This window comes from Aethalodelphis obliquidens, unplaced genomic scaffold (assembly GCF_003676395.1).
Source record: "Aethalodelphis obliquidens isolate GAN/ISIS:26980383/991018 unplaced genomic scaffold, ASM367639v1 scaffold60, whole genome shotgun sequence".
Classification (NCBI taxonomy): domain Eukaryota; kingdom Metazoa; phylum Chordata; class Mammalia; order Artiodactyla; family Delphinidae; genus Aethalodelphis; species Aethalodelphis obliquidens.
Window position 1 is genome coordinate 5,543,477 of NW_020838004.1, and position 22,856 is coordinate 5,566,332.

Consider the following 22,856-nt stretch of genomic DNA (forward strand, 5'->3'; position numbering starts at 1 on the left):
CACTGAACAGAGTCTTAGAAAACATTAATCTGACCACATTATCTCAGCTTCCTGGGGAAAAGTATTCACTGAATTAAAAGCTAGTATTTTGGCCTCAGATTTCATAACGCAGCTTAGTAACAGAAACATGAAGGTAAATAGTGTTATAGTGTCTTTGCAAAATTTCCAGTGTAAGATGTCCATCATGTTACCTAATTCCCCCAGTGATAAATGTACCTTTGAATTCACGTCCAGGAAAAAGTTAACTTCCATTGATGAACCTGCACGCTTTCTTTTATGTTAACAACAACAACAAAAAGAACCCCTATATCCCCACATGATTTCTTTTTTGCCTTAGTTGCCTGGAAACGCAGAGATAAATGAGAGCTCAGTTTTGGAAATCACCCATTGCAAGTGTCTACTAACATTTAATTTGTATTGTTTGAATGGATTTGGTCCTGAGGGTCCTTATTTTGCAAAGAGAAGCAAGCCAGCACTTGTGAATTGCCTACCAGGTGCAAGCCTTGTATTTGTTGTATGTCTTATGGGTTATTCCATGGAATGTGTTCAAGAATCCTGCAAAATCGGTGTTGTTGTTCTCACTTTACAGATGTTGCAGCTTAGTTTCAGGGAATTTAAGTAATGTGGCCAAGGCTATATGGTCATTATGGCTATATGGTCATTAAGATGCTTATGAAGTAAGCAATGTATGAGTTCTCAATAACGTACATTTTATATTCAGATTGATATCAGAAATTATTCAAACCTATTTATTTTCCTTTGATTTCAAGACCATAGAGCCTATCTCTCCCTCTCTCTCTCTCTCTCTCTCTCTCTCACACACACACACACACACACACGCATATACACACACGCACACACACACAACAGCTTCTTTTTTGTTCATTCTTTACTGAGTTTTTTAAAAATTAATTTTTATTGGAGTATTGTTGATTTACAATGTTCGCACCATAGCTTTCCCTTCCTTATTTTCTTTTTTCCTCCTCTCTTTCTGTTTCTGTATCCATATGTTGGAACTTTCTCTGTTAGCCCTTGGAGGTACAAAGATGAATGATAAACAGACTCCGGTCTCAAGGAGCTTACCGTTTAGTGCAGGGGTTAAAATACGAACTTACCAACAGTTAAAGGTTGAAAGCAATGAGAGATGCAAAATGCTTTGTGAGTTCGGAGTGGGGAGGGAAATTTCAGTGTCCAAACTCACTACAAATTCACAGTTCACTGGACCAAACAAGTATAATACAATGTAAGAACTGTACTGGAAGAGTTTTTTCACTATGTTGTACACACTAGAGGGGGAAGAAATGGACTTTACCTGTTTCACAGCTTGAGGAGGGGCGGTTACAGCAACATGGGCACTTAGGGCAGGGGATGGAGAGGGCCAGGGTTCCAGGACATCTCACAACTATCTAAGCGGGTGGATAGGATGCTGCAGCCAGTGGGGAAAATGTAGTGGTTGGGCAAAAGACCTTCACTGGGAGGAGAGCTGGTCCTGTGAAGTGGAGGGAGCCTCAGGGAGGGACTGGATCTTGGGTAAAGCTGTAATTCCAAGGGGGAGGCCTGGTAAAGCCACAAAGATAACTGGAACCTCAGCCACTGGGCTCAGCCCCAGGAGTGTGGAGCAAGGTAGAATTTCTTAGACACACTGTCCAGCCCATTACTGGGAGGGACAAGGGAGCACTGCAATAATGTGAGCACATGGGCAGTGGCAGTGGTCATGGAGAAGAGAAAGAGGTGTAGATGGTTATCAGTGGCCTCCGTAGTAGTACCTGGGAAGGTGGCCTAAGGCAGAGAGAGAGGAATTATACTGACGCAGAGGTCCTGAGCCTGGTAACTGGGAAATTGGGGCTCACGGGGGTAGGAGGGCTGATGGGAAGTTATTTTGGAAAGATGCTGGGGGCTTGAGCAAGCTTGAAGGTAGAAAGGAGAAAGTGAAGATATAAGATAGACCAAGTCCTCTGGAGCAAAAGCAGAAGTCCAGTGTTGGCCATAGAGAAGCCAAGTGTGAGGGGCAAGGGGGAGAATGGGACAGAGGACCAGTGAACCGGCAGGGACATTCTAGGGTTGACAGAAGGGAGGAGCTGCCTGGGCCCACAGCAACTGCACGTTCAAATCTCTGAAATGTTCTTGGCATACAGATCTGGTGAAGGTCTCCTTGCCCCTGGCTTGGGCCCCTCCAGTATATTCCCTATACTGTAACTTGTCTGAAGAGCAAATCTGATTCTTTAACATTCAATAGGTTTGAATTTCGCAACTCCTCTGTGGTAGGCATAAGTTATGCCTCTGTTTATAAACAACCTGTACACTTTTCTCCACAACTTTCTATTGCCCTCAGGATGAATTTCTAACCTCCTTTATAATGGTGTTTAAGGCCCCTCATGACCTGGCCCCTGCTTACCACCCCAGTCTCATCTCTCCTCTCCTGACCTTGCACTCCGCAGTCCAGCCACACTGAACTACTTGGAAGCTTCCAAAAGAACTCAGCCTCTGCCTGGAAGGCCTTTTCCCTTTCCCCTCACTGCCTCCTAGTCTTCCTTGAGGTAGGCACTGAGATAATACCTCCTCCAGAAAGCTTTTTCTGGTTCCCAAGGCTACACTAAGTGCTTCATCTCTGTGCTCTCAGAATACCTTACAGTGGCTTCTATCAGAAACCTTATAACACTACATTATAATCACTTGCTTCTTTCAATTACTTATGAAGAGGGATTGTGTTTGGTCATTATTGGTAAATTATTGATGTTCCATACATGTTTTCTCAGAGAAAAAATCATGTGGAGTATTGTTGATAAAATTCTTATAACTGACTCTTATCTGCATGATTCCCCAGGATATAGGTCAGTCCAGCCTCTGTCAAAAGTGCTTCTGTCGAATCCCCTTCCACAGTTTTAACCCACGGAGCAGCTGAGAGTGAATTCTCTGAGCTGTTGCCAGGTCCATGGGCAAACGTCTTAAGGCCAGACTTGGTATAGATGAAGGTGGAAGGGCAAGCTCCTGTTTCTACCTTCTGAGGAGGAGAGGGGGCATGTGTTGGGGACCTTAAATCCTCAGAACAGAAGAAAGGATGATGGGTCAATGGTATAATTCCGCTGCTCATTTCTTCAGCAAAAATGTTGTGGGTGCCAACCACAGAGTAGACATGTTAGGGACTGGAGTGTAAGGGTGAACAAGATGGACACGATCCCTGCCTTCAAGTGGCTTGCTGCTTCGTTGAGGAAGACACACAAGAACAAAGAGATATGAGGGGTGATAGCTGTTGAAAGAGAGGAAGTAGAGGCAACTAGCAGAGAATACAGAATGGGAGCTTATCCAGATTGGGAGGCCAGGGAAACCTTCTGGAAGAAATTGTTTAGCTGAGACTGAGAAAGCTTAGGGTTAGGTTAGCCAGGCAGAGTAGAGTGGGAGAATGTTCCAGAAAGAAGGAACGGCATGTTTGTAGAGCTGAGGGTGAAAGCGTGGTACTTTTCAGGACTTCTGTTGGAGGGAGCTGGAGGGCATAGTGTATGGGAGTCTGCGGGGCACAGACAGGTGACAGCATAGGGCTAAGGGAAGAAGAAAGCTGGGAATAGAAACCAATCCATCTGGAGGGCTTGGCAGGAGCCAGGTCACACAAAGCCATGGGAGGAGCTGGATTTCATTATGAGAAAATGAAGATCACTTAAGGGGCTTAGGCAGGTGACAGACATGGTTAAATTCCTGTTTTAGAATGCTCACTCCACTGACAGGTTGGCAAGATGGCAAGGACTCAGGCCAGTCAGCAAGCACTTGATGCGACAGGGGCAATGTTTTTCCCATGGGTGTGCCCATTCAGACTTCATTCACCTGTGCCAGAGGCTTGCGGGACACAGAGACGGGGCTGCCAGCTCATCAGGTTCTCCCCAACATGCATCCTTTTCCAGGAAAAGTGTCTTCACCCTTGTTGCCAATAACAACTCCAGTGGCTAAATGTCCTCGGCACCCCTTTCCAGGCCTGCCATAAAACAGGTCTCAAAGGAGTTCAGGGAAAAGAGGTGAGTTCAAAATTGGTCTGTAGAGAAAGGGTAAAAGAAGAGAGGGGATAGACAAGGGGAGGGGGTCCTGGACAAAGAACCAGAGACATAAAGTTGAGATGTGAGCCAAAGACAAGAACATGAGGTCCACAGGCTCTTGTGTTCACCCACACAGGCGTGTGGGCTACAAGACATAGGGCCAGAACAAGCTCCCTGTTTATGAAGTTCATGTTTCCTAAAGGTGGAGCTGAACTTAAGCTCCTGTGAAAAGCAAACTGGAAAATGCCAGTGATTCAGAGTGGAGGGAATTAGCAGCAGAAAGAAAGGGAAACAGGTCAACCACCCCCATTCTTTCATCCTCAAGGACCTTGAAATTTGATTTTGCAGGATGCACAGGCGTGTAGTCACTGGCCTCCCTTTATTCTGCTCTACTCCATATACTGCTTGGAGAATAAGGTGGCACTTTATTGTTCAGATTCATTGCATAAAATGCAAATATTCATCCAGAGTTCTCTAATTAGCATCCGGAGAGCTGCCTGGGCTCTGCGTGTGTGTGTGCGTGTGTGTGTGCGTGTGTGCGTGTGTGTGTGTGCGTGTGTGTGTGTGTAAGTTGGGTCTTCCTTGCTTGCAACACAATGTAAAAGAGTAAGATGATTCACTCACGTTACATCGCTCTGATCCTAGAAGTCTAAATATTTGTGTGGTCTTTTGTTTCAAACCTAGAACTTCTTATGGTAAACACCTTCTGAATCTGAAGTCTCTGTGCCTGACTTTAATTAACCATTGATATGAACACTTACTGATTAGCACACTGGCTAAATGGGTTTTTGCTTCCTTTTGATTTCACAAAAAGACCCCACCCCCCCCTCCACCGAACTGATACCAACTGACATCTGATTAGAAAAGGCAAAACTAATTGGAATGGGTGCAAAGGGGATTGTTTGAATCACTTACATTAATGCACATTACAGTTAAATATCTGTCATATTTTCCATTAACCCTCTTGCATTTCCCTCTCCAGGATCAAATCTATTTCTTAACCTCATACCCCTCTTTTCCCTAGTTAGAAACTTGGTATTCAACAGGCTAAATTACCCACTAATGCTTTAAATGCACAGCTCTTATGGACGGATGCAAGGCATGGACAAAGACCTTGGAATGAGAGGAATGAGAATAACAGAACCATTCCCCTAACTGTGGATTTAAACCCTATGGATTATGATTCCAAGGCTAACATGTTCTTCTTGCTATTGTGTTTACTTCTGTATTGAGGGACACAGGAATTAACTGTTGCTTCACACCAATTCAGTCTATTGTGAACTGAGCTATTGTATACTAGGAAGATAAAATGAAATAGAAATGAAAGTGGAATATCTAGCAAATAGAGTTCTATTCTATAAAAGGTTAAAGTAACATGTTCAAAGTTGAACTTGAAAACTTAGGGGAAAAGCCCAGATGATTTGGGCTCAGTTACTACATAAAGTGGATTTAAGCAAAGGACAATGTAGTATGCATACCCAATGGGAATCCAATAGTATTATGGACAGATGTCTCCTTCTAATCAAAAGCTCATTGAGGAGAGGAACCATGACTTCCTGATCTTTTGATGGATGCAAGGAGGGTTCTTTGGATCACTTAATCTTTTAGTCTTCAATTCCTGGCACATTGTAAGTGCTCAATAAATTCTCATCATATGAATGAATGAATGCAAAAATTATGGTTTTACCCTATTGTGAACCTCTAACAGTGACCATAAACAGGTTCTAAAATCTTGATGGATGATGTTAAAGAAAAAGAGAATGAATGAATTTTCTTTATCACTTAAAAAAATATAAAAAAAACTTTGGATTTTTTGCTTTAAAAACTAAATCACATATCCACTCCCTTGGGTTTTTTCCATTTTTATCATGGATCAGAGGTACCAGGAAGCCCAGCAGCAAATCAGCCTAGCAACAGAAGCAAGAATAAGTCTGCAATATGATGAAAATAGCTCAATTTGAAAACATTCTGATTATTTATAATCTAAAAAAAGTTAAAAAAAAATTATTTTTCCCTTACTACATCACACCTTCATCTTTGTTCTCAGTTGTAGTATCAGTATCCAGAACTCAACAAATAGAGCAAGCACTCAACAAATATTTTTTGCATGAATGAATACAAGCTATTGCTAGAGTGAAGAATGGATCAGTTCTCAGGTTAGCCTGGAATCTTTAGTTCCCGGCTCCAAGTTGGGCAGACTAGGAGACTAGAGATCTGTGGATCGAGATAAGGCAACTGCATCAGAACTGGCTTAAATTTTGCCTGAGGTAGAAAAAACCTGGGAATGTGGACAACAGTGAAATTTCAAACAGACATGACAAAAAAGGCTCTGTTAGCACAACCCAGACCACCTGTACCTATTTCCTTAACCTAGGCAGCATAGTAGTTATTAGCACTGGGCCAGTGCTGACTGCAACTCTGAGCAAGTTATTTAACCCCTCTAAGCCTCGGTATCCTCATCTATTAAAAAAGCGTGGATAATATCTACCATTTGGGTTATCTATATATGGCACAGAGTTGGTATTCATGTTAAAATGAACAAACCAAAGAACACTAACAACACACAAGCAAAATCCCTCCTGCTAATTTTGCCAGTCAAGAGTCTTCAGTACAAGATGACATGATACTATACACAGAAAATCCTAGAAATGCTACCAGAAAACTATTAGAGCTAATCAATGAATTTGGTTAAGTAGCAGGATACAACATTAATGGACAGAAATCTCTTGCATTCCTACATACTAACGATGAAAAATCTGAAAGAGAAATTAAGGAAACAATCCCATCTACCACTGCAACAGAAAGAATAAAATACCTAGGAATAAACCTACCTAGGGAGACAAAAGATCTGTATGCAGAAAACTATAAGACACTGAGGAAAGAAATTAAATATGATACAAACAGATGGAGAGATATACCAAGTTCTTAGATTGGAAGAATCAACATTGTGAAAATGACTATACTACCCAAAGCAATCTACAGATTTAATGCAACCCCTATCAAACTACCAATGGCATTTTTCACAGAACTAGAACAAAAAGTTTTACAATTTGTATGGAAAAGTAAAAGACTCCGAATAGGCAAAGCAATCTTGAGAAAGAAAAACGGAGCTGGAGGAATCAGGCTCCTGGAATTCAGACTATACTACAAAGCTACAGTAATCAAGACAGTATGGTACTGGCACAGAAACAGAAATATAGATCAATGGAACAGGATAGAAAGCCCAGAGATAACCCCCCACACATATGGTCACCTTATCTTTGACAAAGGAGGCAAGAATATACAATGGAGAAAAGAGAGCCTCTTCACAAAGTGGTGCTGGGAAAACTGGACAGCTACATGTAAAGGAATGAAATTAGAACACTCCTTAACACCATACACAAAAATAAACTCAAAATGGATTAAAGACCTAAATGTAAGGCCAGACACTATAAAACTCTTAGAGGAAAACATAGGCAGAACACTCTTTCACATAAATCACAGCAACATCCTTTCTGACCCACCTCGTAGAGAAATGGAAATAAAAACAAAAATAAACAAAGGGGACCTAATGAAACTTAAAAGCTTTTGCACAGCAAAGGAAACCCTAAAGAAGACTGTAAGACAACCCTCAGAAGGGGAGAAAATATTTGCAAATGAAGCAACTGACTAAGGATTAATCTCCAAAATATACAAGTAGCTCATGCAGCTCAATATCCAAAAAACAAACAACCCAATCCAAAAATAGGCAGAAGACCTAAATAGACATTTCCCCAAAGAACATATACAGATTGCCAACAAACACATGAAAGGATGCTCAGCATCATTAATCATTAGAGAAATGCAAATCAAAACCACAATGGGGTATCACTTCACACTGGTCAGAATGGCCATCATCAAAAAATCTACAAACAATAAATGCTGGAGAGGGTGTGGAGAAAAGGGAACCCTCTTGCACTGTTGGTGGACATGTAAGTTGATACAGACACTATGGAGAACAGCATGGAGGTTCCTTAAAAAACTAAAAATAGAATTACCATATGACCCAGCAATCCCACTACTGGGCATATACCCTGAGAAAACCATAATTCAAAAAGAGTCATGTACCAAAATGTTCATTGCAGCTCTATTTACAATAGCCCGGAGATGGAAACAACCTAAGTGCCCATCATTGGATGAATGGATAAAGAAGATGTGGCACATATATACAATGGAATATTACTCAGCCATAAAAAGAAATGAAATTGAGCTATTTGTAATGAGGTGGATAGACCTAGAGTCTGTCATACAGAGTGAAGTAAGTCAGAAAGAGAAAGACAAATATCATATGCTAACACATATATATGGAATTTAAGAAAAATAAAATGTCATGAAGAACCTAGGGGTAAGACAGGAATAAAGACACAGACCTGCTAGAGAATGGACTTGAGGATATGGGGGGCGGGGGAGGGTGAGCTGTGACAAAATGAGAGAGAGGCATGGACATATATACTCTACCAAGCGTAAGGTAGATAGCTAGTGGGAAGCAGCCACATAGCACAGGGAGATCAGCTTGGTGCTTTGTGACCACCTAGAGGGGTGGGATAGGGAGGGTGGGAGGGAGGAAGATGCAAGAGGGAAGAGATATGGGAACATATGTATATGTATAACTGATTCACTATGTTATAAAGCAGAAACTAACACACCATTGTAAAGCAATTGTACCCCAATAAAGATGTTAAAAAAAAAAAAAAGAGTCATGTACCACAATGTTCATTGTAGCCCTATTTACAATAGCCAGGACATGGAAGCAACCTAAGTGTCCATGGACAGATGAATGGATAAAGAAGATGTGGCACATATATACAATGGAATATTACTCAGCCATAAGAAGAAATGAAATTGAGTTATTTGTAGTGAGGTGGAAGGACCTGGAGTCTCTCATACAGAGTGAAGTAAGTCAGAAAGAGAAAAATAAATACTGTATGCTAACACATATATATATGGAATCTAAAAAAAAATAAAATGGTTCTCAGGAACCTAGGGGCAGTACAGGAATAAAGATGCAGACCTAGCGAATGGACTTTAGGACACAGGGAGGGGGACGGGTAAGCTGGGACGAAGTGAAAGAGTAGCACTGACATATATACACTACCAAAGGTAAAACAGATAGCTAGTGGGAAGCAGCTGCATAGCACAGGGAGATCAGCTCGGTGCTTTGTGACCACCTAAAGGGGTGGGATAGGGAGGGTGGGAGGGAGGCACAAGAGGGAGGGGATATGGGGATATACGTATGCATAAGGCTGATTCACTTTGTTATACAGCAGAAACTAACACAACATTGTAAAGCAATTATACTCCAATAAAGATGTTAAAAAAAAAAAAGAGTCTTCAGTACATTTTTTGATGATGGTCATGGAGGGGGTGTGGAGAAAAGGGAACCCTCTTGCACTGTTGGTGGGAATGTAAATTGGTGCAGCCACTATGGAGAACAGTATGGAGGTTCCTTAAAAACCTGAAAATTGGGCTACCATATGATCCAGCAATCCCACTCCTGGGCATATATCCAGAGAAAACCATAATTCCAAAAGATACATGCACCCCAATGTTCATTGCAGCACTATTTACAACAGCCAGGACATGGAAGCAACCTAAGTGTCCATCAATAGAGGAATGGATAAAGAAGATGTGGTACATATATACAATGGAATATTATTCAGCCATAAAAAAGAATGAAATAGTGCCATTGCAGGAACATGAATGGACCTAGAGATTGTTATACTGAGTGAAGTAAGTCAGACAGAGGAGGACAAGTATCATATGATATCACTTATATGTGGAATCTAAAAAAAGGGTTCAAATGAACTTATATACAAAACAGAAATAGGGTTACAGATGTAGAAAACAAACTGGTTTTCTAAATGGTTACCAGGGTGTAAGGCAGGGAATGGATAAACTGAAAGATTGGGATTGACATATACACACTACTGTATATACAATGGATAACTAATAAGGACCTACTCCATAGCACAGGGAACTCTAATCAATACTCTGTAATGGCCTATATGGGAAAAGAATCTAGAAGAGAGTGGATATATGTATATGTATAACTGATTTACTTTGTTGTACACCTGAAACTAACATAACATTGTAAATCAACTATACTCCAATAAAAAAAAAAGTCTTCAGTATAAATTATATTAACATGTGTGTCTGGAAATTCACTCTGGATCCTGGCCTTAGCACTAGTTTCATGGAGTATTAAAAACAAATTTTTGTTTCTTTTGTAAACTTAAAAGATAAATGATGAAATATCAAAGATAATATGACAATATAAAAAAAAAAATGCTCCTGGTTTGCCATGAACAGCCCTCAGTATATCTGTATCAGAACTCTTCCCTTTTGCCAGCATAATCCAGCCAAGGTAAGTCATAATGGAAATCACCGAATGGTCGAGGGTCATTTGTAATGACCACCTAGCATCTCCTGGGTCTCTACCCTAACTACACTCTAGATTTTAGGTCACTTATGAAATCATGGGTTTGTTACCATTTTTTAGATTCACCCCTCGGTTCTGAGTATACTGACTGATTTTGTTTCCTAGCTGTTTTAGGATTTTGGCTGGGTTCTGTCTTTGGCCGTTCATGCTCCTGACTTCCTCTCACCTGATTCTGCCCCTAAAACCAAACCCTGACACTAGCCTAATTGGCTGACCCTTTAGCCAACCCCTAGCCCCCAGCAAAGGGGTGGTTTGGATGTTATATTGTTGCAGAACTCTGAATTCATAATTATTTTCCTATTAGAAAAGGCACTCCCAGTTGAATGAAGGTTCTATCTCTTCTCTGGCACTTTCTCTAGGCAATTATAAGGATTTAGAAGTTTTGTCAGTATATGACAGCTACAGTGAGTCCTCATTCCTCCACCCTCAGCTAGACCAACTGGGAAACAATCTTCTGAGTGTTCATCTTTAAGGTTAGCTATACACAAGATTAACTTAAAGACGAAGGGAGGAGAACATTGTTTGATTTATGCCAAGGGTTGATATATAGTGCACTGAAGGATAAACTTGGCTAGGTAGAGAGAGTGGGGTGAGGTTCCTAATATACGATTGAGGAGCTTGGCTTTAAACTAAAAAGGAAATGTACAAATTTATGTTTTGGTCATAACAAACTATCCATTCACTGGCTGCCTTCCCTCTCAGAATTTTTAGAGATGGGAGAATTCTAAACCAAATATAGAATCCACTTGAGTTTCATGGCTCTAATGTTACAAAAAAAAAATTCACACTTTTAAGTGTCTGATTATACAGCTTTGAAAAAGACCATTTTCTAGTGCAAGAGGTTAGGGCTTTGGATTGAACTCTCATGAGCCCTGGTCAACCAATAATTCTTTCACACCTTAAAACACGTATTCAGTGACTTGAAGATAAATCAGAACTGCATGCATTACATCCCTCTCCTGCCCTCTCCCATAACCTTCCAATCGGAAAAAGACGAAAATTATAGCCAGGAGGTATTTCCATTTGCCAAGCCCCAAACACTAGCAAGACAGAGTTGCTGAAGACATTTTGTGAAACATCAAATACCATTTGTTCTCTCAGTCTCCAGAGAAGGGATTATTTAAAACTACTCCAGGCATGGAACAATAAAGATGTCTCCAACAATTCGATTATGCTGCATCTATCTCTCGGGTGCCATTCACATCTAGGAGAGCAGAGGCGGGCAGGTACCCAATAAAGGGAGAGGGACATATGAATTCCCCCAATTTCAGTCTCTGCCTGAGCATGCAGCCCTATCTGGGTTCAGAGTTCTGAAAGGTGAAGAGAAGGCCATCTTTGCACAGTCTACTGGGTAAATTCTAAACAACTGATCAACAAATTCAATCTATCATTTTGTAGCAGAGAACCAAGATTTCCACCATTCCCAAGGATAGACTGTCCCAATTAACATATCCCACTAGTAAATCTTGCTGTGTTTGACATAAAGTGAGTATGACAAGCAGAAAAAAGATTCGTGACTACTGTTTTCGTTCAGGATGCTTTAGTTGGTAAACTTAAGAATTGCTTAATTTCCTTCCCTCCTATGGCTTTGGTCATGAGTATCAGTGATTTGGCTAATCTGAGATGAGAACACAGATTTGTACTGTCTACTATGAATGGCAGAGTTAAAACTACTCTCTCTGAGTTTAGAATACTTAGCAATATAGCGGATGGGACAATAAAAATGGAAGAACCTAGAAATATGTACACCCAAATGAAAATTGCTTCTCAAAATTATCATCTTGGGAAGCAACTGATTTACTTTCTTTATTGCCTTCAGGGAAAGTTCACAAACTAAACTTGAAATGCAGTTCTATCCCATCATAGTTATTCTTTGTTTTTTTGACCCAAAGCTGCATTACTCTGCTTGACTGTTTTCAAAAATAACCCCAACAAGATGAATATTACTGCATTGATAACAATCCACTCAATGTGCTAAAAGCTCTGAAGACAATCCCTAGAGGAAAACTCTGCAACTGTATTGAACAATAGCACCATTATTAGAATGCGTCCAACCCCTTCAAAGGTGAATGCTTTCAAGAGGGTAACACTTATTTGACTACAAAGCTCTGATACGCTTGCTCACAACTCAGACACAGAACACTTCAGAGTCATACTTCATGGAATTGTTGAGCCGGAATTGACAATATTGACAAGGTTGGGATAAGGCTTTGATTGAGTAGCCATTGCCTGTCTGTATAGAAGACGCCTTTAGCTGGACATGTCACCACCATTTCTATCACTTTTTGAGGGCCTTCTTGAAAAGATGAAAATTACCTTGGCATCATAAGTGTCATACACACTGGGAAAAGTAAAAAAAAATATCTAAGGCACTGGAAGATGTTTGTGGATTTGGTCATTAGCAACCCACTGGTGTGCTTGGGTCCTGGAAGCTGGCATGGGGACTAAGGGGTCAGAAGTATGGTGGACAGTTGTTGATATGAGCAACAGAGGCGGAAACAAGACAGAGGATGTTGGGGGTGGCAGGAAGGCTCCCAAAGAAGGGCTGATGGGGTACCAAAGAGCCATGTTTCCTATTGTACATTGCTTATTTTGGTTAAGCTTCATAATACTCACTCTCAGGAAGGTCAAGTGACACACAGATATTTTTTGATTCTTTTCTTTAACAGCTCTGAAGGTGATTAGAGATTTGAGACTTTCTCTATCCTACCAAAACTTAATTTACTATGTAGATTATGTAAATATGGCTCGATATTATAAGAAATATTTCTTTTGAGAATTTCACAATGATCTACAAATGGCCATTCATTTCCCAGCAAATCCTTCTTGTGAGCAGTATAGCCTCAAGTCTGAAAGTACAACCTTCAAAGGAGACCATCAGAATCCTGGCTCTGCTACTTATTATCTGTGTAACTTTGGAAAAGTCATTTTAACTTCTCTGTGCCTCATTTGCCTCACCTATAAAATGAGAATAATGGTAATTAGTTTATATGGGTAAAATGAGATACCACAATCAAGGGGGGAAGAGGTCATGCCAGTTACAGAGTAAATACTCAATAAATGCTAACTTCTACTAATATCTCATTATTTATGGTCATTTTTATGGTCAGAAGTCCGGGCCCAGGAAAGGTAAATCGCTACCCACTCACCATATTGCTGGACAGAACTAAAGATTGTTCTCTTTTATTCCTCTAGTACTGCTTGTGAAAAAATTTGAGACTCACTCCAACGGGCTTCCTACATAAAAGTAATGCATGTTGAAAAATATTCTGATATCATGTATGGTCCTTTCCATGATAATCACAATAATAGCCAACTTTATTCTAGACCCCCGCCTGAGAGATACATCACTTACTCTCCCCAAATCCTATCATCCTCATTTACAGGTGAGGAAACTGAGGCTTAGAGAGGCTCACTGATTCGCTGGAGGTCACACAGCTAGAATGTCAGAGTTAGAATTTAAACCCAGGTTCACCCACAGCAAAGTGGCTACACAGAATATTAGAAAGTAGTTCCACAATACTGTTTGCTTTTAAACGATCCCCAAATTACCCATGCTAAAAATGGAACTTTGTAATATACACATGACTCTACTCCAAGTCCATTCTTCATAAACTACGATTTAGAAAAACACACTTCGTAAGTGATTAAGAGCCGAAAGTTTACTTGGGACACAGCTCTTGAATCCTAGTTGAGTCTAGTTTTCTCCTGGCATATATCTAAGGCAAAGGTTAGCTTGGCCACAGTCTGTGGTGCTGGTGGCATTCTTTTCTGGGCAGTAGCCATACAAACTACTCTAGGAATGTGATTGGAACATGGCTCTGTGCCGTCATACTGTCCTGACACATTGTTTTGACAGGTAACGTGCTGTCTTTGTGCTTGGACGCTAACGCAGATCTGTCAAGTTACATGCACAAAGCAACATTCAGCCTTCCTGCCTGCCTTCCCTCACTTATTCCAGGAAGAATTTTTCCTTGCAAGTTCCCTGGGGATCGGCACTGATTCACCAGTGTGTGTTCTGGAGACACAGGGCTATCTCTTCATATGATTCCTGTTTGGGGCAGAATAAAACCTCTGCTTTATGTTAACCACAGGATATAAGGTAACCACAGATTTTTTTCTGTTGGTAGTCATGACAATTTCATGCTTTAACACTTAATTCACACGTTACCTTCTCCGGCAGCCTTTCCTGATTTCCCCTTGCTCAGTAAATACCCAAGCTTTGTGCTCCATGTCATCCTTTCCACTCAGTATTAAAATGATAGTTTTTAAAGCCTGTCGACCTCTCCAGACTGTACTTGCAGACAGAGAACATGTCTTATTCAAGGTGGATACTCAACCTTCACGCACCAGCATGGAATCACAGCAGGATCCATTATGATGGGTTGGGCGTTTAGACGTTTCAGTTGGTTGGTGTGGGTGGAGGTTTGTCATTAAACACTCTTAAGATCATGTCTGGCCTTATTTCAATACTCAGCACAATCACAACATCATGCATGCGGTAGGTACTCGGGGCATGCATGCCGACTTAATGACTGATTTATTGACTGAACAAATAAACCAGGCATGGGCATATCAGAATGTAACTGACAACTGGACTTGTCACTAAAGGCATGGATTCTAAGGCAACATTCTTAATAAGCAAGAGCCTTTGAACACAACAGACCCCAATGACAGTGATGCTCTACAAGGAAGATGCTCTTGCCTCCAGATGCCTCAAGTGAACCTTCATGAGGTCTTCAGAGGCATCTGTCAGCACCATGGCTGTCTTTGTGGTCTTGATTCTGTCCCAGTGCAAACATAATGGTAACCAAAGCAACAGGACCAAGCTGAATGGTGTCTGGGTACTCTGCATTGGGAGGAGCACAGCCCTTACCTGTCTGTGTTGTGGGGAGACTTGGTACCCCAGTCCTGTGATGGGCTGACTCTGCATCTTCTGCAGCAAGATCTTTTGCTGAAGTGGTAACGGCGACCTCAGCAAAGGCTGGCTCGAGAGGGGTTGGGTGGGCTGAGCTGCTGGCTGCTGCTGCGGCTGCTGCTGCTGCGGCTGCGGCTGCGGCTGTGGCTGCGGCTGCGGCGGCGGCTGCGGCTGCTGTGGCTGCTGCTGCTGCTGCGGCTGAGCTGAAATCGCGCTCTGCTGCGGCTGTGGCTGCGGCTGCGTATAATGCAGGAGAGGAGGCTTGCTCTGGGGAGGCAAAACGGAAGGCATCTGCTGGTTGGCTTGATCTGAGTTAAAATGAAACAAAGGCTTGGTGCTGCCATGTCGGGGCTCCATGGCTGTGTGTGGGTTGTTCATAAAACTCCGACTAAGATCCTGAGGCTTCTGCTGCAGGAGCACGTCCAGAGGCCCTCCCTGGGCCGAGGGGCTGGCCTTGTACATGTAGTTCGCCATGACCTTCGACTGGCTGCCACCGCCCACGACCCCCGGCATGGGGGAGCTCTGGGGGCTGAATGGCTGCTGGCCAAAAGAGGGGCTGGGGATTTTCTCCTGCCCAAATGGACCTGGGGAGGGCCCCGCCGAAGAGGGCAAGCCTGGCCAGCTGGTCGGCTGGTGCTGCTGCATCCGGACGTGCTGCTGACGATTAGCGGCGATCTGTTTGAGCTGCTGGGCGTGGGATACTTCCTGCCAGCTCGGCAGGGCCCGGCTTGCTCCTGAGGCCGTCTGGGGCTGAGCCTGGCTCTGAGGGACCGAAGGGATCGGGGAGGAAGCGGAGAGGCCCGAGGTGGCCATGGAGAACGCAGGGCCGGCGGATGAGGGCCTCAGCTGAGGAGAGCCCGAGGGGCCCTGGGTCAGGCCGGGTGAGTATTCACTTTTGATCACCGTCTTCTCCATGGGCAAGGACGGCCGGGGAGTGCTCCTCTGGTTTTGCTGACCCAAGTCGATGTTAAACGGGTCGTCCTGCTTTATGGTGGCGTTGATCATGTTCTCAAGCTCAAGGTCACTCATGGGAGGCACAGATATATTGGTCAGTTCATTGAACAGTTCCTGCAGCTCGGGATCCATCAGCTGCTCTCCGGGGTCATCTCCGTACCTGTTAGAAAAAATATTCTCCTGGGTCACTTGACCGTCCACGTGCTTGCTGCAAGAGAGAGTCTCTCCCGGTTCCTTCTTCACCTCCTTTAAGCCCATGTTGAACATACCATTTCCAGGAGAATGTGTGTGGGCTGGCAGCGTGGCAGTCTTTCTCAGGGGTGCTTGGCTCATGGGCAAGGTCCCTGACATCATATGACTTTGTCCATTATTTACTTGGAGGCCCCCTTGTCCTGCAGTGAGGTTTTCCCCAACACGGATTCTTTTGATATCAAGGAATGAGTTGTCGACAAAGCCATTAGGCCTCTTGCTGTTGGCAGGGGACAGGTTAACTATCTGTTTTCTTTTCAAGGAACCCTGGAGCTGAAAGACAGAGGGGGAATAAGAAAACAAAACATGAGATATTTTTCAAGATGCGTTTAGTCAAAAGAGACAGAATATTTGAATGTTTTTTCCATTTACACATAGGAGGAGGCACAAATAAAGCCCAGTTTGGAATATAATGAAACTTACAGTAGCACAAACAGAGCAAAATGTTTCTGGAGGAGCAGGTCAGTGAGGGGTGACAGGTCATAGAGGTTCCCATGATTGGTACGTTGGCCGATGGATGAAGAATCCTTCACGTGTCATGGGGAGTTATTGATAATGCTTATGATTAATCAGCAAAGTGGTGTTGTTTTCTGGAACAGGCCAAACTATTCCACATGCACGCACACATAACCCACACGGCCACAGGCCACTGGACTGAATACAATTTTGACCAAGATGGGAAACACTGTAGAGTCTAAAGCTGAGAGCCAATTTCCAGTTTCTTTTTCACAGATTCAACCCATCATCACTCTTATCCTCTAAGTAAGTAATCAGAATAGTTGTCGTGTCGAAGGAGGTAGTCTCTCTGTTGTTTAACTATTTTTCTTCCTATGATTCTGCAGCTTGCATTTGAGCCCCTGTAGCAATACTGGGTGGCTGCGCAGAAGTTATGAGGTCATCATTTATCAAATGAGCCACTCTAAGCACAGATTTTCCGGGGGATTCATTTTTTATCTGGCCCGTCTCGAAATCTCTTAGCCAAAACCAAGGTGTAGAGAGGGAGTACCGCATAGTGGTTAAGAACGCAGGCTCTGGAACTGGCTAAGCGGCGCTCAAATTCCAATCTGTCACTGAGTGCTAAGTGATCCTGGCTCTGGACTTATCTGAGCCTCAATTTCCTTACCTGGAAAATGGGGACGACAGCACTTAACTCACAGGAAGACATGAGACATGTAAACGTTTAGCACAGGGCTTACTGAAGTAAGAACTCAATGAAGTTTAGTTTATAAAAAAATATGGCTTACTACCTTCTCAAAGAGGAGCATCTCTCTAAACAGCAACAGTAACAACAAAATATTAAAGTACTTCAATCGCTCACTCAGTGATAAGACTGTATTCTATTAACTTCAGACATTATATATAGAGATTTAAGGACCATACAGTCACACCAGTAAATTAATAAGAAACATAAAACATGCACCATTGATCTTGAGATCCTTGTTGCTTTGCCTCTAAAGTGAGAGACTATATCTAGCAAAGGGTGGCTTTCCCAGTGCAGCTGACCCACTTCAATTATTTAATGTTCGCTCAAGATAATTGCAAATTACTGAGGCAGAAGGACACTTCCCAGATATAAAATTCTATCACTTCTCCTGTCCTCCCTTTTCTCTTACCATCACTCCCCTACCCTCCTGAAGATTTCTAGGTAACCTAATTAGAAAATGAAATTAACGTAACTGAGCACCTATTATATGCCAAGTACTTTAAATATGGTTATTTTATTTTCCTTAGTCTTTACAACAAAGACTTTACAACAAAGACAAAGTCTTTACAATATCCATTAGATATGCGTTATTTTATAGATAAGGAAACCAAGGCTCAGGGAGGCTAAATAACTTGCCCAGTATAAGTGGTAGACCTGGGCTTTAACTCAAGTTCTGCATAGTTCTAAAGCCTGTGTCACTTCCACTATATGATGCTGGAGTCACCTTGTTCAGGGCTAGGGTCTGCCTTGCACGAAGAGGGAGGGGGTAGTGAGCACAGAGATATCCTGGATCTCTCATCACATGATGAGGAATCAGGGAATGGCGGGGATGCAATCTAGGGCTGAATGTGAACAGTATGTTTCTTGTCATGTAGTTCCTCGATACCTGTCTCAGTAATCCATTACCTGTGGGTTTGCCCCCTCACAAGTGTGTATAGTTATGGTCGATGTACCATGCTGGTGTAACCAATGTTTACCTTTTACCATTGCTAATGGGCAATCAGAAAAAGGAACCTGACCCAAGCTGGGCCAATCATTCCTTCCATGAGAATTGTGAAACCGGAGAAAGTGAGACCAGGCTCTCTTTGGGTAGCTGCACAGTCATTTATAAAACTTGTGAAGTGTTGTTCCACTAAGCCAACCACAGCCATAGAGGAAGTAAGTCTGTGGAAAAAGAGGGAATGATGCAGAGAGGAAGGACACAAATTTTGATAGCATTTGAGGGCCTGATTTCAATCTTAGGCCAGCTCTGCCTCTCTCTTTGTTTTCCTTGATACACTATGGAATCTTTACAATAAAGTCTCCTTGTTGCTTAAGCTAATGTGAGTTGAGCTTCTGTTACTTTCAACCAAGAGCCCTAACTAAATCCCATGAGATTTAACATTTGGTGATGAGCAGTTTGCAGCAAGGAATAGGGTACCCTTTGTACCTGGCTGTGAAGCTTTTGTTCCCTCATCTTTGCTGTCTCTCCATGTTTCCCTGACTCCTAATCTTGTCTATTCACTGATATAGGCCAACATCATCACAGAACACTGTCAGCCATCACTGCATTTGGCACAAACTGAAAGTGGTTACCGTCTGTCCACAGGCGGTCAGGAAGAGCACAGACCAAAGAGGGTCAGCCGTGTTACCTTAAGAGAGGCCACGCTGATTTATTTCAGCATGTTACATTTTGAAGGTTTTTTCCACAACTGGTAAAGAAAAAACAAAGGAAAACATTCTTTTTCCAGGTTTGGGTTATTGCCTTTGATTTATTTTCCACTGCTTTGAAAAAACCTGTTCTGCCAGATTCTCTACTGCTCAGGCCACTCCCTGGGCAGTTCAGTACATACTCTGGGAAGCAGCTCCAGGACTTTCTCTAAGCCACCAGGGTTGGAGATGGAGTAATAGAATTAGCGGTGGTGGTAGCAGTAGTAGTAGTAGTAGTAATAATAATAGTAGTAACAACGACAACAAAGTCATTTATTGAGGGCTTGGGTGCTAGCCATTGAGCTAAGCTTTTTGTATGGATAGTCGCATCTAATTCTCACAGAACAACTCTAAGAATCCTCGCAACAACAACTCTATAAGGTTGATACTATTTCTACCCTCTCCCCTCCCTTTTAGCGATGAGAAAATTGAGGTTGGGAGACTGAGGAACTCTTCAAGGTCACACAAACACTAAGCAATAAAGCCCGGCTTTATTTACCAAACCAAGGATTCCCACTGTTGAGCCTGTGCTGGGGAGTAAATGGTACCCCAGGCCCTGACAGAGATAAGTAACTGGTGCCCACACGCAGGTATTGAGGAAGCTGGCCCAGGATCTAGTCCTGATTCTGGCATTACTTGCTTTGCTATTTCAGGAAGTTATTTCTCTTCTGTGGACCACAGTTCCCTCCTTTATAAATAGGATTATCTCTGAGAACACTTTCCTGCCTGAACCCAGAAAATAATAGACAATGAGGGAGTGAGAAGTGTTTTATAGGCATATGTATCATGGTGTAAAGTCACCACCAAGCATAGCTGGATGGATGACTTAAGGTGGGAAACAGAAGTCCTTCTCAGTGACACATGGAAGACATCGCCATGGTTAGGACTTCATCAGGCATGATATTTACCAAGAGAATTTTGGGGATAGTCTATGTCCTGCCTTGTAGAAGCTTCTAATCAAAGTTATGTCACCAAGGCCCAATGAATGCACAAAAGTAGAGGCACAATACAATCTCAGTGATTCTCAAAGTTCAATCTTTGCTCTGAAGTATTTTCTTTGCTGGACTAAAATGTCTCCATCGGATATATGGCTTTCAATTGTGGTATAGAGTCTCAAAAATTTCTCTGACAAAATGGAAATACTGTATTCTAGAAGGAGAGAGAGAACACAGAGAGTCATATCATGAATACCTCAGTGAGAAATAGTTTATCAGAAAATTCAATGCCACCTTATCAGGCCAGGAATCGTCCTAAGGGAATGAGACTCAGTCAGAGGAATGAAGACATGGGTTTACATCAAGAAAGATGGCAGCTGGTTTAGGGAAGTTGGGAGCTCCACAGTGTAGACCTTCCAGGTGGCTGGGGAAGACGGGATGGGGGCAGGTAGAAGTATAAGGGCAGGGTATACCCTGAAAGCCAGAGGGGACAAATAGTTTCCAGAAAGCAGTTAATAACACTGAAAGGGTAGAGGAAAGAATCTCCAGAACAAATCTCTCACCAGGGCTGACTTACCCATTAGGCTGGGTAGGCACAGTGCCCAGGGCCTACAGTAGTCTTAGGGGCCCATGAAAATATAATTTAATTTAGTATGGAAGAAAAATTGAACTTTTAGGTTGAGGAAATGTTTTAATATATATAGTAATATATTTATCTTGATGTCAACACAGTCATAAAATACAATTTTAAAAGTTTTTATAAGGAAGAAGGGGCCCTCAAAAGCAAGAGGTCCCCCAAAGGCTCTCACTTCAGAACTACTATGTATTGAATACTTAATTTAAGACAGGTGCTCTTAAAGGAAGAGTTGTGTAGAGTCCCATTTAATCTTCTCACAGCTCTCTGAACATGTATCCTGATCTTCATTTTCACGTGAAGAAATTGCAGCTTCTGACTTTAAGATTGCATAGTGCATGATATGGAAGCAGGCTGGCAACCCGAGTCTGGTTCCAAAGGCCTCCTTCTGAATCACTTACTACACTGCTGGCTTTCCTTTGGCCTTCAATTTGCCACGTGCCAACACTGTTCTCAACACAGTGGACACAGAGAGCCAAGGTAGAAGAATAACAGAATGAAGATGTATGGCATGCACAGGGCAAGGGTAAGGGCATTCAGGACTCATAGAGATGGATGGCAGGAGAGGATGGTGACATCATTGGTTGCAGGTTGATGGTGAAAGCTCAGGACATCACTCTCGAGGCTCCAACAGAAGAAAGGGAAGAGACAAAGGGTCACTTGGCCATTCAAAAAGATTTATTGAGCATCCAGAGAGGGTTCTGTGCAATGATCCCTGGCATGAGAGAAATGCAGATGACTAAGCTCATGGCAGCATGTAAAGGCTTCAAATGAGTGCTACGTTTCAATATTTATACTTTTTCTAGATGGACTGAGAGGCACATTTCATTTTGTACAATAAACCTGCTCCCCAAAATTATTATGTTTAATTTGTGAGATTATGCATACAATATCACCCTTTCACTAGCCATCCAAGAAAAGGGCTTCTTTTGGGAAGGATTTCAACACAGCAAGTCTCGTCTGGCTTGCATATGACACAGGAATCAGTGTATTTCCCTTTGCTGAGACCCAGCAGACTGTTTCCTTTTACTCTCATCCTTGTTCTGACTCTTCTCCTTGAACACCTCCGTGCTATTTGAGGCCTGCGGTCTCTACTGGGGGAAGGGGTAGGCCTGCTCAGGGCAGGGCCCAGACACAGTGGCCTGCCTGCCCCAAGGGCTGCAAATGGAGGTGCCGAGAAGCATATGGACAAGGAAAATCCAATACACAGTGGCATCAGGGCTGCAGTCCCCTGGTAAACTCTCCTTTTTCAACAGCTGTGCTTTACTCTTCCAAAGGACTAGAAACACAAACTTCCTGGAGGGATTTAAGAACGCCATTATTGCACAATCCTCTGGTTTCTGTTTCTTTCCCTGCCCCCATCCCTTTCCACAAATAAATGCATTCTTTGTCTCCTGTGCTGCCCTAGAAACAGGGAATATGCCACACAAAGGTAACAATTCAGTCCATAGGTCACATTTTTTTTCCCCAAGAAGATTTCTGTCTTTCTCAAAAAGAAATAAACACGAGAACCAAATTTACCGCTGCTTAGATACTTAAGGGAATATCTTGGTCCCATCCTCTGTAAGCTTTCCTCAGGCCATTTTACTCATGCCTGATTAGAGATAGGGTTCAGAATAGGTAATATGAGAAAGAGATCAACTCCCCCAATAATTTATGACTCGATTTGATTCTTGAAGTAAAAATGTTTGGGATCCTGAAACAGCAAATTCCAGCTCATCACAGTACTTGAAAGTAAGAGTGATTCTTCCCTGGCTCTCCTGCCCCCAAACAAACTAGATGGAGTTATAAGGC

At 42.5% G+C, this 22,856-nt stretch overlaps 1 protein-coding gene across 1 annotated transcript in view; it reads right to left on the minus strand.

Moving 5' to 3' along the window:
- MAML2 (mastermind like transcriptional coactivator 2) overlaps window positions 1-22,856 on the minus strand; it is a 361,367-nt gene that overhangs the window by 104,485 nt on the left and 234,026 nt on the right. The window contains exon 2 of the mRNA XM_027087789.1: window positions 15,356-16,873. Coding sequence (XP_026943590.1) covers window positions 15,356-16,873 — 1,518 coding nt within the window. The remainder of the gene's footprint in view (window positions 1-15,355; window positions 16,874-22,856) is intronic.